General features: G+C 37.7%; 2 protein-coding genes across 3 annotated transcripts in view; both read left to right on the top strand.

Moving 5' to 3' along the window:
* LOC107096080 (organic solute transporter subunit alpha-like) overlaps positions 1 to 2,877 on the top strand; it is a 20,272-nt gene extending 17,395 nt beyond the window's left edge. For both annotated transcript variants that reach the window (XM_015392573.1, XM_015392572.1), the window contains one exon: positions 1,542 to 2,877. In XM_015392573.1, the coding sequence (XP_015248059.1) occupies positions 1,542 to 1,690 (149 nt within the window). In that variant the 3' untranslated portion in view covers positions 1,691 to 2,877. The remainder of the gene's footprint in view (positions 1 to 1,541) is intronic.
* A 7,774-nt stretch (positions 2,878 to 10,651) lies between these two features.
* LOC107096086 (pyruvate dehydrogenase (acetyl-transferring) kinase isozyme 3, mitochondrial-like) overlaps positions 10,652 to 13,838 on the top strand; it is a 13,916-nt gene continuing 10,729 nt past the window's right edge. The window contains exon 1 of the mRNA XM_015392582.1: positions 10,652 to 11,029. Coding sequence (XP_015248068.1) covers positions 10,927 to 11,029 — 103 coding nt within the window. The 5' untranslated portion in view covers positions 10,652 to 10,926. The remainder of the gene's footprint in view (positions 11,030 to 13,838) is intronic.

Here is a 13,838-nt window from a genome sequence, read left to right as displayed (position 1 = left end):
ACAACCCAAACACACAGGATTTCAGAATTAGACATCCCCAGTTATTAATTTCATACACTCACCAGATCTGAACGCCCTGTTAAAAAAAACTTCACACCCATGAGTAGAGGTAATGCAGCCTGATAATATTTACACCGCATCAGATACTGTTCCTGCCATGTTAATCAGGGGAAACGCTATCTGACGGGGTTTATAGGCCCGTCAGATAGCGTTCCCCCCGATGTAATTTACTATGAGTTGCAATAAATGCAAAACTCTCTGCAGGTACTTGTCTTTGTCGTCCACTCTATTCAGCTGGCTTTGGAAACACACGGCGAGAAGGTGGGGGCCGGGTGGTGAGGCCTAGTGGTGGCAATAGTTACTTTTACTAGTAACTAGTTACTTTTATTGTGGAGTAACTCAGTTAGTAACTCAGTCACTTTTTGGGAGAAGTAACTTGTAATTATAACTAATTACTTTTTCAAAGTAACCAACACTGGTCTTTACTGAAGGTCTGGTTACATCTAACCTAGTGGTTGACTCCCCCTAGTGGTCTGGTGCACTTCCATATTTACAGGACAAAAATAACTTATTGTTATTTTTTTCTAGCATTACTTTTTGGATTTCCTTTTTAGTGTTTAGTGTCTTTGCATTACGGCTATGTTTGCATTGCGTTTAGATGTGATTATAACAATCGAGATGTACATGTTTTTGCAAAGTTGCAAACATTTTAAATGTCATATTAATAATAGTTTTTTTTATTAAAAATATCTTTGAAATTTTTTGTAATATTTTTGCAATCATAGCTTCAGCTATAGATTAGAGTTTGAACGGTTCCAGAAAATGTAACTAGGACAGAACTTCACTTCTAATTTATATGATTCTCTATAACTTTAATTCATTTTAGTTCATTCACAACTCGTGTCATTTTAGGGCTCTTTAAAGAGGAAGTTCTATGGAATCATACAGAAAAACTGGTTGAATATTTTCTATCTAAGGAAACTCAGCTGACTGCATCGGGTCATTGACTGCAGAATTCTCTCCTCCTGGACGATCATGTGTCAGTAGTGGACAGTGGCTTCCTTAATACTACTGACTTTGCAGCAATCCACCAAGCATGCATGTAGCATAAGAGAGAAAGAAAAAACTCCCTTATTACTATGATATAAAGGAAGTTTAAAATTGCAAAGTTTTAATTTGTATGTGCACTTGCAAAATGTTCCTGAAACCTTTTTTAGATTCAACATTTTCTCTATAACACATTGTTTTGTTTTTTTATTTGAATTGTTGAAGGATTATCACCTAAAAGGTATAAAAAGGTGTCTCCACTTTTTAATCATATGAATCTGTTGGGGTTTTTTTTGTTTTTTTTTAGGGCTTTCTTGAGCGCCACTGTCTAAAAAAATAAATGGATAAATCACATCAGGCCTAACAGAATTGTTATATATAAAATGTTGCTTCAGTCTGATGATGACTGGCGTGAGGAAACGCATCACTGTCACCGTGCCTCTTTGTGCAAACATTGTTTCTGCTCCGTCACTTTACGTCCTCTGTCTCCGCAGTGCTCAGTCAGAAGCTCCTCATCCTGGAGATGTTCATCATCACTCTGGTCAACCGACTGCTGTATCGACGGCAGTACGACCCTCTGCCAGAGGAGGAACCGGGCGACAATGAGAACACCAAGATGGTCGAAATAACAGTTTCTGCATGAATGTGTGTGTCTGAGTGTGCGTCTATGATTAGGAAAAAATGTGTAGAGTTTTATTAATCAATAAATACGAATTCAATGTAAATCAGTTAAGTGGTTCTATGTTTGACTGATGGGACACTCAGGTCACTTTTTAGAAAACAGCATCTTGACATAAAGGGAGCTTATTACAGCAGTCTGATGGAATATTTTTCTCTTTTAAAGTATGTTTCCTCTTAAGTATGAACACTAACTGACCCGACTGTACATTGGTGCTGTGAAATAATTATCTGTTCTCTAATGGCACCTTATTGAATTTTATAGCATTTTTTCCACATAAAAATGTACAGCTTTCAAATGTATATTCTTGTTTCAAATCTTTCCCTAAATGTTATGATTGGACTTAAATCTCTGTTTGCTGACAATCTTTGAGGTTTTAAATGGTTTCCTCTTAGTTTAATGCAAGCTCTTCATGTTTGCTTTTAAAGCATGCAGTGTAAAAGTTATACCAGCAACTGTGAGCCGCTTGGGCATTGAGGCGGTGCAGCCCAGACTATGGCACCTCCATCTCCGTTCATCACAGCTGAATGGGGAGTATTTCAGGGAAGCTTTAATCAGTCTGTATTTTTGCTGCTATTTTTATTTAGATTCTGACATTAAATTTGGAGCAAGGTTAGAGTACCATAACGGAGACAGAAGTGACAGCATTACTAACTGTAAATTTGGTTTCCCCCCGCCTCAGCTAGGGGTAATTAGATAACACATTGCTGTTTCAAAGAGGATCAAACCATGAGTTGTTTTTGTTTTCCCTTTGTTATTATGAATATTAATTATGTAACATCTCTACTGACTTTTGTGTGTTTGTGTTTATGATTGTCTAGAGTTTTGTTTTTTTGTTTGCTAAAAGAGGGACCTTTACTTTGCAAGGATTTAGATTCCTTTTAGTTTCCCCAAAAGCGTACCTTTGTTCAATATGTAACAGCTTTTTAATATGAATGATGGGAAAAAAAGCTGAAAATCAGGGGCCAAAGATTTGTTAAAGGAGAATACTGTAGACTAGTGTACCAATGTTATTGTCAATAAAGATGCTTGTATTTTTCTACAGGACTTTTTTGCTTTGTTTTTTGTTTTTTTGTGTGTGTGTCAGTGTGCTGGTTTTACAAAGTGGAAAGAAAATGGTATAGAGCTGTGCTGGTGAAGATTCTCAGTCATCCAGGTCATAGTCATTTCAAAAAAGTAATAAAAAAAAAAAACAGCAGTGGACTTTGTTTCCCAATTTGAAGATCTTTCACTTCCCATCCAGGAAGCTTCTATAATTGAAAAAGCTTCCTGGATGGTAAGTGAAACGTCTTTAAAAACTTGAAAACAAAGTACAGTGGATTGTTTTTTAACTTTTTTGGAAGGTATAGAACTTTCTATTTTTTAGGTTTATATATGCCTTACAGTTCTTTAACTGGAAACACATGAGTTGCCTTCCCTAGTTTGCCCTACATTCATCTAGGGGGGAAACAACGCAGAGTTAAGCTGAGTAAACTTTAAAATTTATTCTTTAGATTTTTCTTCTCTCTCTCTTTTTTTTTTTTTTTTTTACATCTTTAATAAAATGTGATCTTTGTTATGATTTCCTTGACTTTGAATTGGACATTGCTTTGATAATAAACTGAATTAACAGCTTTAATGGTCCCCGTTGAAATTATTACTACAGTTAATGGGAAATACATAATATTCTGTTACTTCTATATTTTTTTATCTTTAAAAATCACTTTAAATGCCTTTTTAACCTTAGACATATTTATCATTGCTGAACCTGGATACCTGGTCATTGTTATGTTATCATCGTGCCACTAGAGTGAGGCAGAGACCCTGCTTGGTCTCTATTTATTTCCGCCGAAGCGAAACTCGCACGACTGTTTTAAAAACGTAAACTCTTTTAATGGTTTCATTACTACTCAAAGAGAAATTTAAATGTATTATACGATAATACAGCCAACCTACTACAAAAATAAACAACTACCTTCCAATGATATTAACTGACATGGTTTTAACCAATCAAATTGATACTATTGGCCACTTCCCAGTTTTCAGCCAATCGAGGCACAGCTTAAGCTTTCGACTCGCCCGCTAAGTGCGGTTGAGTGGGAATTGAAGTACGTGCTTCACAAAACATCACCACGGGCCCGGATGTTGAATGTTCGAAACTTCAAAATAAAATCACTCGCATCAGCATGTTTACTAGCCGACCGAGGAGAGACAAAATAAAGGGTTCTGGTTTTTCATATTTTTAAGAACAGAAAGTGTTTTGGATAAAGGATGATCAAAAGTCATCGTAACAGAACTTTCAAAGTTAGAACAAAATGTTTTAAATATATCTGTGCTGTGGTATGAGCTCTGAGAAACATCTCTAAATATTTTCCTTGAATCAGTTTTGACCAGAAAGCTTTGTGATCTTTTGAATGATAATAATTGAACTTTATTGATCTCACATTGGATAAATTTACCTCTGCATTTAACCCATCCCCTGCAGAGCCGTGGGCGACCATTTGTCCTGCTGATGGATTCAATATCTGTTTATATTGTATTGAAGCTATGACGCCAATAAATCAAAGCGCATAATGCCCATATCACACCTAATATATTGTAACAAGCCCATACATTTTCAGCCTAACACTTTCTTCCTTTCTACTAAATAAAAAATTACCCCAAAACTCATATGTGCATGTAAACATGGACAAATGAAGCCTGATATGTACATGCTACGTTACTTCTTGCTGTTTGACGTGGGCCAAACTAAAAATGTTTAATTTCAGGTTGTTTAGGATTACCAAAATAATTTTAATTTGCAGGAATATACATATACTTTTTTTTTTTTTTTCTGGCCAGCCTGAAGTTTTTAACTGCTTAGTCAGACACTTCATCTTGATTGCATTAAATAATGCTGGGAAAAAGACGTAAAGGGCTTTTATGATGTTTTTGATTGTTGCTTTTTATTTACATTTGATATTAGAAAAATTTCCAGAATTTCCCTTTTTCAACTCGGGAGTAACACCTAAAAGATAAATATCCTGTCCAGGGGTGATGCTGAGAAACTCGTCCATACGGTTGATACTTCAATGCTGGACTATTGTAAGTCTTTCCTATCAGACAGTCCACAACAAGAGTTCAGATAGATACAGTGTGATCATATTGCTTCTTCCACTGCTTCCCTTCACTGTCTTTGTCTTATCTCAAAAACAGCACTGGAAATTGTTCTTCAGCTCTACCAGATACTAAGGATATGTTTGCAAAATCCCAACTTTGCTGAAAGTGATAAAAACTATCTTTTATACTCTAATTATGACTTAGATTTACATAAATGTTATTGTCATTTTGTATGCACAGAGTGTATACAAAACAAAATTTCGATGCATACAGCTTAGAACTGTGTAATGATAGTTGCACTAAGATAAACATTACCAATATAAAGTGCAACAGTGATCAGTATATAAACAATGTGGGACAAACAGGAAGCAGATAAATTATGGTGTCAAAGGGTAATAATATGATAAAATTTCTGTGCAGTGCAAAAAGAAATATTGCATAAAATGCAATAGAAACATTGAGTTGTGTTTTATTTAAAAGGATTGTAAAAGTTCAGCAACATTGGTAGTGCAAATTGCTAGTGTACTGTGATGCAGTTTAGAGCTCAACAGTTCAGCTGTCAGATGGCAGCGGGGAAAAAGCTGTTGCAGAACCTGCTGGCCCTGCAGTGGATGCTGCGAAGCCTCTTCCCAGAGGAGCAGCAGGCAGAACTGTCCATAGTGGGGGTGTGAGGGGGATACACTGGAATGAAATGCCCTTAATCGAGGACATCTGCTGTCCTCACCACTCTTCTCACCATCTTCCAGTCTGAGGCGCTGCAGCCTCCACACCACAGTGAGACAGCTGGTCAGAACGCTCTCTATGGTGCTTCTGTAGAAGATGGTGAGGATGGGTGGGGGCAGGTGGGCTCTCCTCATCCTTTACAGGAAGTACATGCACTTTTTTTGCCTTTTTGACCAGTGAGGTGGTCAACTATATGGAATGTTCTAAATATAGGCAGTTTTTGTAATACTGCTATGGACCTATAAAGGCCATAAAGTTTGATCAAAAGAAGAAAAAATGTAGGCTAACTTGAAAAAAATATGATAAACCTCCCCTCTCCCCGCCAAAAACAAAAAGTTTACAAAAAAAATGAAACTAAGAGAAAGATAGAGCACCTGTTATGTAGCTTACTTGGGACCATAAAATTTGTTCGAAAGAAAATAACAGTTCAACCTGGAAAATTAGAGGTGTGGTGGTATTTTTTAAAAGACCCACACTCTCTACTTAAAAAAACAATGAGTGTGCGAAAGCTGGCATTAGCCCATTACTCCTCGTGCATGCCCCGTTTAAAATGTGCTGTTCTTATAGCTCATACAAGCTTACTGTGTCCACATACAGAGGGGACTATATAGTGGACTTTTTTTTAGCAAACTCAGTTAACTGACCGTCTGGACAGATTATAACTACTTTTTGCTCCTTGTTGGTCACGTAACTCCTACTTCACCACATCGTGCTTATGCCATCTTTGTCATTAGTCGCCTCTGTCGGGTAGCAACAGCCTATGGAGACAGTAGGCTGCTGTGACAGCATATCCCATAAAAGCTTTGCAAGGATAGCTCTTCACGCAAAGCATTCTGGGATATATCTGCCTCATCGGAGGCCTTTCTTTTCTTCTCATACACTTTGTAGTCACTTTTTCTCTTACGACCCTTGGCCATTTTCAAACAACTGTGGTGAGAAAGGTGAGCTTCAATGACTCTGTGAAACCATAGCTCACCACACATATACGCCTGAAAGGCGTACACGGACAAAAAGATAATTAATGAGAAGAGCTCGTAGCCTGATAAACCAGACTAAAGCTACGTTCACACTGCAGCCTGAAGTGACCCAAATCCGATTTTTTTTGCCCATATGCGACCTGGATCTGATCTTTTCATGGCCGTCTGAACAACACAGATCCGATTTTTTCCAATCTGACCAAGGCCACTTGGCTATGTGGTCCTGAATCCGATACGAATCTGATCTTTTCAAATGCGACCTTTGTCTGAACGGCCAGGTTGCATTCATCCGACCTGAACGTCATTAATACCCGACAAAGGTCACTATTCTGTGTCTTGCTATGCAGAAGCGGCAAGAAAAACAACAACCATGGCAGATGATGATGCGGAGAGCAGTATTTATGTTTAACCATATTGAAAAGATTGAGTTTTTATGGTTGGAAAAGACCACTAGATGCGTGCCGGCACTACCATCCATGTTTACTTTCGGAAAAAAAGAGCACGCTGGTCTGTGACATCAATGCGTTCTCTACTGCGCAAGCGGGACATTTGCGTTGTATGACTGCTGTTCACACAGGAGATCAAATACAAGTCGCATATATTTGGAAATATGAACTGCAACTCGAAAAAATCGGATTTCACAAAAAAAAAATCGGAATTTAGCATCAAGGCCTGCAGTGTGAACGTAGCCTAAATGTGAGATTAAATGTGTTATTTAGTCTGGCCCCGATGAATGAGACATTGGAAGATTGTTGATGAGAACAATCCGTTGTTTTTCAAACCATGTCTGTGTCTACTGGCCAACGCTGTGACCAATGAGCACAACTGATTGTGACGTAGTAAGCGCGACAGAAAGCTGGTGGGGGAGTGTAAACAAACAGCCTGTCGATAAAACAGCGAATACATCCTTCTCAAAAATGAATGAGCGTAGAGCCTCTTCCTGCTCAGGTTTCAACGAAAACCCAAAGTCTAATCCTTCCAAAACTGATTCTAAAGCTGAGTCAAACGAGAACTGTTCAATAGTTGTCATCTTCCTTGTTGTGCTTTCTCCAACGTCGTGCAGCTTTGTTGTCCTGCCCTCAAAACCCCGCCCGCTTTGCATCCAGAAATTAAAAACTCATCTCTGCGTTGTAATTGGCCCGCCAGTTCTAGGGCCTGGGGCATTGATGGAGGCTAGACCACTCGCAGGGAAAAATTATTTTGGCAGCTGGCGGGCGGGGCTAGTTTACTAAGCTAATGAGCTCGTAGAACATATATCACCAGAATGATTGACAATTAGGAAGACCACTTATTTAGATGATCCACCTGAAAAATAAAAGATCGTCCTCTATACGTATAAGGTCTGTTCCAAAGAATAATAAAAAAAAAAAAATTTAAACTGGAATAAAAGTTTTGATAATAAAAAAATACATGAGCTGTTTATGGAGCTAAATTAAAGCTACAGTGTGTAATAATTACAGGGATATACAGTCAGAAATGTAATATATTATACATAACTATGTTATTTATCATCATCTACGNAAACTCGCACGACTGTTTTAAAAACGTAAACTCTTTTAATGGTTTCATTACTACTCAAAGAGAAATTTAAATGTATTATACGATAATACAGCCAACCTACTACAAAAATAAACAACTACCTTCCAATGATATTAACTGACATGGTTTTAACCAATCAAATTGATACTATTGGCCACTTCCCAGTTTTCAGCCAATCGAGGCACAGCTTAAGCTTTCGACTCGCCCGCTAAGTGCGGTTGAGTGGGAATTGAAGTACGTGCTTCACAAAACATCACCACGGGCCCGGATGTTGAATGTTCGAAACTTCAAAATAAAATCACTCGCATCAGCATGTTTACTAGCCGACCGAGGAGAGACAAAATAAAGGGTTCTGGTTTTTCATATTTTTAAGAACAGAAAGTGTTTTGGATAAAGGATGATCAAAAGTCATCGTAACAGAACTTTCAAAGTTAGAACAAAATGTTTTAAATATATCTGTGCTGTGGTATGAGCTCTGAGAAACATCTCTAAATATTTTCCTTGAATCAGTTTTGACCAGAAAGCTTTGTGATCTTTTGAATGATAATAATTGAACTTTATTGATCTCACATTGGATAAATTTACCTCTGCATTTAACCCATCCCCTGCAGAGCCGTGGGCGACCATTTGTCCTGCTGATGGATTCAATATCTGTTTACATTGTATTGAAGCTATGACGCCAATAAATCAAAGCGCATAATGCCCATATCACACCTAATATATTGTAACAAGCCCATACATTTTCAGCCTAACACTTTCTTCCTTTCTACTAAATAAAAAATTACCCCAAAACTCATATGTGCATGTAAACATGGACAAATGAAGCCTGATATGTACATGCTACGTTACTTCTTGCTGTTTGACGTGGGCCAAACTAAAAATGTTTAATTTCAGGTTGTTTAGGATTACCAAAATAATTTTAATTTGCAGGAATATACATATACTTTTTTTTTTTTTTTCTGGCCAGCCTGAAGTTTTTAACTGCTTAGTCAGACACTTCATCTTGATTGCATTAAATAATGCTGGGAAAAAGACGTAAAGGGCTTTTATGATGTTTTTGATTGTTGCTTTTTATTTACATTTGATATTAGAAAAATTTCCAGAATTTCCCTTTTTCAACTCGGGAGTAACACCTAAAAGATAAATATCCTGTCCAGGGGTGATGCTGAGAAACTCGTCCATACGGTTGATACTTCAATGCTGGACTATTGTAAGTCTTTCCTATCAGACAGTCCACAACAAGAGTTCAGATAGATACAGTGTGATCATATTGCTTCTTCCACTGCTTCCCTTCACTGTCTTTGTCTTATCTCAAAAACAGCACTGGAAATTGTTCTTCAGCTCTACCAGATACTAAGGATATGTTTGCAAAATCCCAACTTTGCTGAAAGTGATAAAAACTATCTTTTATACTCTAATTATGACTTAGATTTACATAAATGTTATTGTCATTTTGTATGCACAGAGTGTATACAAAACAAAATTTCGATGCATACAGCTTAGAACTGTGTAATGATAGTTGCACTAAGATAAACATTACCAATATAAAGTGCAACAGTGATCAGTATATAAACAATGTGGGACAAACAGGAAGCAGATAAATTATGGTGTCAAAGGGTAATAATATGATAAAATTTCTGTGCAGTGCAAAAAGAAATATTGCATAAAATGCAATAGAAACATTGAGTTGTGTTTTATTTAAAAGGATTGTAAAAGTTCAGCAACATTGGTAGTGCAAATTGCTAGTGTACTGTGATGCAGTTTAGAGCTCAACAGTTCAGCTGTCAGATGGCAGCGGGGAAAAAGCTGTTGCAGAACCTGCTGGCCCTGCAGTGGATGCTGCGAAGCCTCTTCCCAGAGGAGCAGCAGGCAGAACTGTCCATAGTGGGGGTGTGAGGGTGATACACTGGAATGAAATGCCCTTAATCGAGGACATCTGCTGTCCTCACCACTCTTCTCACCATCTTCCAGTCTGAGGCGCTGCTTTGCACCAAGAAATTCAAAACTCATCTCTGCGTTGTAATTGGCCCGCCAGTTCTAGGGCCTGGGGCATTGATGGAGGCTAGACCACTAGCAGGGAAAAATTATTTTGGCAGCTGGCGGACGGGGCTAGTTTACTGGGCTAAGGAGCTCGTAGAACATATATTAATATATCACCAGAATGATTGACAATTAGGAAGACCACTTATTTAGATGATCCACCTGAAAAATAAAAGATCATCCTCTATACGTATAAGGTCTGTTCCAAAGAATATTAATAAAAAAAATTAAACTGGAATAAAAGTTTTGATAATAACAAAATACATGAGCTGTTTATGGAGCTAAATGAAGTTATTAACCCATAAAGTTAGTTCAAAAGAAAAAAAAAAGAGAACCTAACCTATTGAAACTGGAGTTTCAAAGAGAAAAACTTGATTCTATACTTTTGCACTTTTTTCCAGTTTCAAAGTTTTTAGTCCAGTTGTAAAACCGGACTAAAAACTTTTTTTTCCGTTTGTTTCAATTTTTTTATTGGAAAAAAAAAAAAAAAAAAAAAGTCTTGATGTTTTAATTTGAAAACCCCAACAGGAAGTGGATTCCTTCCTTTCTTGCTGCCTTTACACCGGAGCCGACCTGAACGTCTAGAAATGTAGACCCAGGAAGCCGCAACAAGAAACCTTAATGTCTGCTGCTCTGTCATCGCCTTACCGACACTAATTGTCGCTTCGTGTCCACCGCGGACGGAGGAGATGTGGACGCCGATCAGACACACGGATCTTCTGGCATCGCTACCGGCGGGCTGGGCGACAGTGATGGTGCGGTAGTTTGATTCTCTCCGACTCTGAGGCGTCACGTCCCAATCAGACATCCAGATACGAGACCAGCATCTTTATAAATTTCAAAATGAGGATCTTCACGTTTCTGCTGAAAAACAATAACCCCAAAATCGAGTATTACTCCCGATTTTCACCATCTCCGCTCTCCATCAAGCAGTTCCTGGACTTTGGTGAGTAACAGAAGAAAAAAAAGAGTTAATTCATCTAAAGCAGGGGCCTTTAATTAGACCAAACCAACACTTATTACGGTATCTTCTTTAAAGTGCAACTAGGAAGGCCTTGGTTGTTATTAATAGTGTTGAAATCTTACCCCCAGTATTTATGAGAGGTGGCATTTGAATTCAGTGTTACTGTGGTAACCCAGCCATGGCAGCACAAGCAGCAGCATGCAGGCTATTGCTGCTGGTGCAGCATGAGTGTTTGCAGTGGCAGCAATCCCCTGAATGCAGGTATGGCAGCTCAGAAAGCATTAATAACCACTTTAAGGTTTTTCCACATAAAACCAACCAGTCAGTGTGTTTATCTTGACACACATACTTTTTATTTATTTATTTATTTATTTTTAGGAATGCTTAATATTAAGTGTTTTCTTAATTTTTATCTCACAGTTTAATGCTAATAAAGTTCCTGGAAGGTGTAGTTGATTTCCAGCTGCTTGTTTGGGGAATATACTGGAAGAAAAAAAAAGCCTTTCATGTCCTACCATTACAAACATAAATATTTACAGTTTAACATTGAGCTTTGTGGCAAATTCTGATGTAAAAAAAACCAAAAACATTTTGCAATTGATGTTGTCCTCTAAATAACTAATGCAACTAAAACCGCAGGTTTGATCATGCAATAACTTATTAACAAACATGCCCCATCATCATCCTCCTGATTTTTTTTTTTCCTGTCCTCTTCTTCTTTGATTAGGCACAAAAATAAAGAAATGCAATAAAAACACTGTCCTAGCTTTATGAAATGCATGAATTTGTGGAAAAGCACCTCCGGGCCACTTTAAAACAAAGTGGAGGAGAGTGATCCTGTGGACCTGTTTTTGCTTCCAAAGGCTTTTCGAACCTTGTTTAACAGCACTGGATTGAACCATTTACATTAGGAGGAACATTAGGACAAAAGTCAGGACTTTGTCATAATACCGAACAAACCATATCCTAAATCTTAAATCTTAAACGCTTTATCTTTCATTTTATTTATTTATTTTTTTTTTTATTATATTGAAATCATGAATACATTTCTTATTACTATGAGTAATGTGTTAGCATCTATAACTCTACCCCTTTTTGCAGTCCCCTTTCTGTCCTGCTATGTTGCAGATGCAGAGTAAACTTTTTGCAGACTTGGTTTTTAATTTTTAACTTCTTTCTCCAGTCAAAGTCAATCATATGGGGACTCAATAGGTGCAGAGAAAGGTTTTCTAAAACACCTGCTGATGGATGTGTGTATGCATGTGTGCTTTTTTTAAAGGTTTGTAGCTAGAGAGCAGCAGATATATTTTTTTTCACAGTTTTGCACTCCTGTGGTGGACTGTATGGTATGTGTGGATCCTAGTGCACACAAAGACACGGTGGACCAGGAGGACACTCTGTACTGTCAGCTACGACGGGATTGAATGAAAAGTGCAACAGGGGGCCCCACCGAGAGACATTTTAGCAAAGGACGGTTTTACTTCCGTCCAAATGTTAAACATTAAACCCTCATCTCTTTGGATCCAAAGATTTATGATTTCCAGGGACAGTTTGCATGATCTGTTACAGCTGAAGTTGGCAGACAGCGGGTGAATCTCCAGATAGCAGATTTAAGATATGAGATTAAAAGTGTGCCCTCATGTGCACTTTCGTTTTTTTTTTTCAGCTTCAAGATAATTGCTGTCATTCTTTCTTCTCCAAAAAAGGAGCAGCTGTTGTAAGAAAGTGAAAGCAAGTTTGTTAATTCATGCGGGTTAATCCATTTCCTGATTTTTCTGTTTTTCTTTGTGGAAGACTTTATAGATGTATTTTTCCCACCCTGGAGTGAGAACATTTGCTAGACTGTGCGCCTTTCTTCACAACATACCACAAGAAAAAAAGAAAGAAAAAAAGAGCATTAAAAAGTCTTAAAATCAGACGTGCATTTAGTGGTAAAACGCTGCTTAGATTCTCCAAAAACAGATGTTTGTTTCCAGTGAAGCCATTGTTACTAAGCTCTTGCAGGTTGACTCACAGTTTGTTTATTTCAGTGTGTCATTTTAGAAAGAGGTCAAATGAGGGCTGTATGCTTTTAAATAGGAATCAGTATTTTCTTCTGCATGTGGCGAGAGACAGCAAGACTTTATTAGATTACCTTTGGGAAAAAATATCCATACTCCAAAAATGATCTATGCTGTATTGTATCTGAATACAGGACTGATTTGGCCTGGTATAGACATTACTGAAAAGGGCTGTTTGCATATTTTATAACACATCAAACAAACCTTAAAATATTGTCAGATTACTGTATGTTATATTTGGGTTATTTATTTAGCATTTATTTGCACTTTTACCCTATATAGGGCACTCATTGAAATCCTGACAATAAAAATTTCAAGCCAAGAGTGTTGTTGGAGGACGGGGCAAGACCTTATTACCTTTGTAACATTAAAACATATGTTTATTTGATGGCAATGTAATAACAAGAAATGAGGACTTGCCTTAAAATATATTAAGAAATCGAATCGGGTACAGACTAACCTAGCATAAACCAGATTGATGCCTGTAGTTTAGTTTGAATTGTACACAGTAGGCATCTCTAAAGGCTCCTGTGGGAATTGTTCCCAGAAGAGAGGGACATTGAGGACAATTCTTTGAGCTGAGGGTAAGTCAATGGCCATGCTTGCCTCCATGTCCAGCTCTTAGCCAATCACAGCAGCTGTAGCAGTTGTGATGTATAACGCTCTGTATCACAACTAGCCAAAGTAACTGATAAATCAAACTTACCAAATCTGGTCGGGAGGAACGCACA

Source organism: Cyprinodon variegatus, unplaced genomic scaffold (genome assembly GCF_000732505.1).
Source record: "Cyprinodon variegatus isolate N-32 unplaced genomic scaffold, C_variegatus-1.0 Scaffold597, whole genome shotgun sequence".
Taxonomy (NCBI): Eukaryota; Metazoa; Chordata; class Actinopteri; order Cyprinodontiformes; family Cyprinodontidae; genus Cyprinodon; species Cyprinodon variegatus.
Note: the sequence above shows the minus strand (reverse complement) of the source record. Positions and strands in the feature narration are given on the sequence as shown.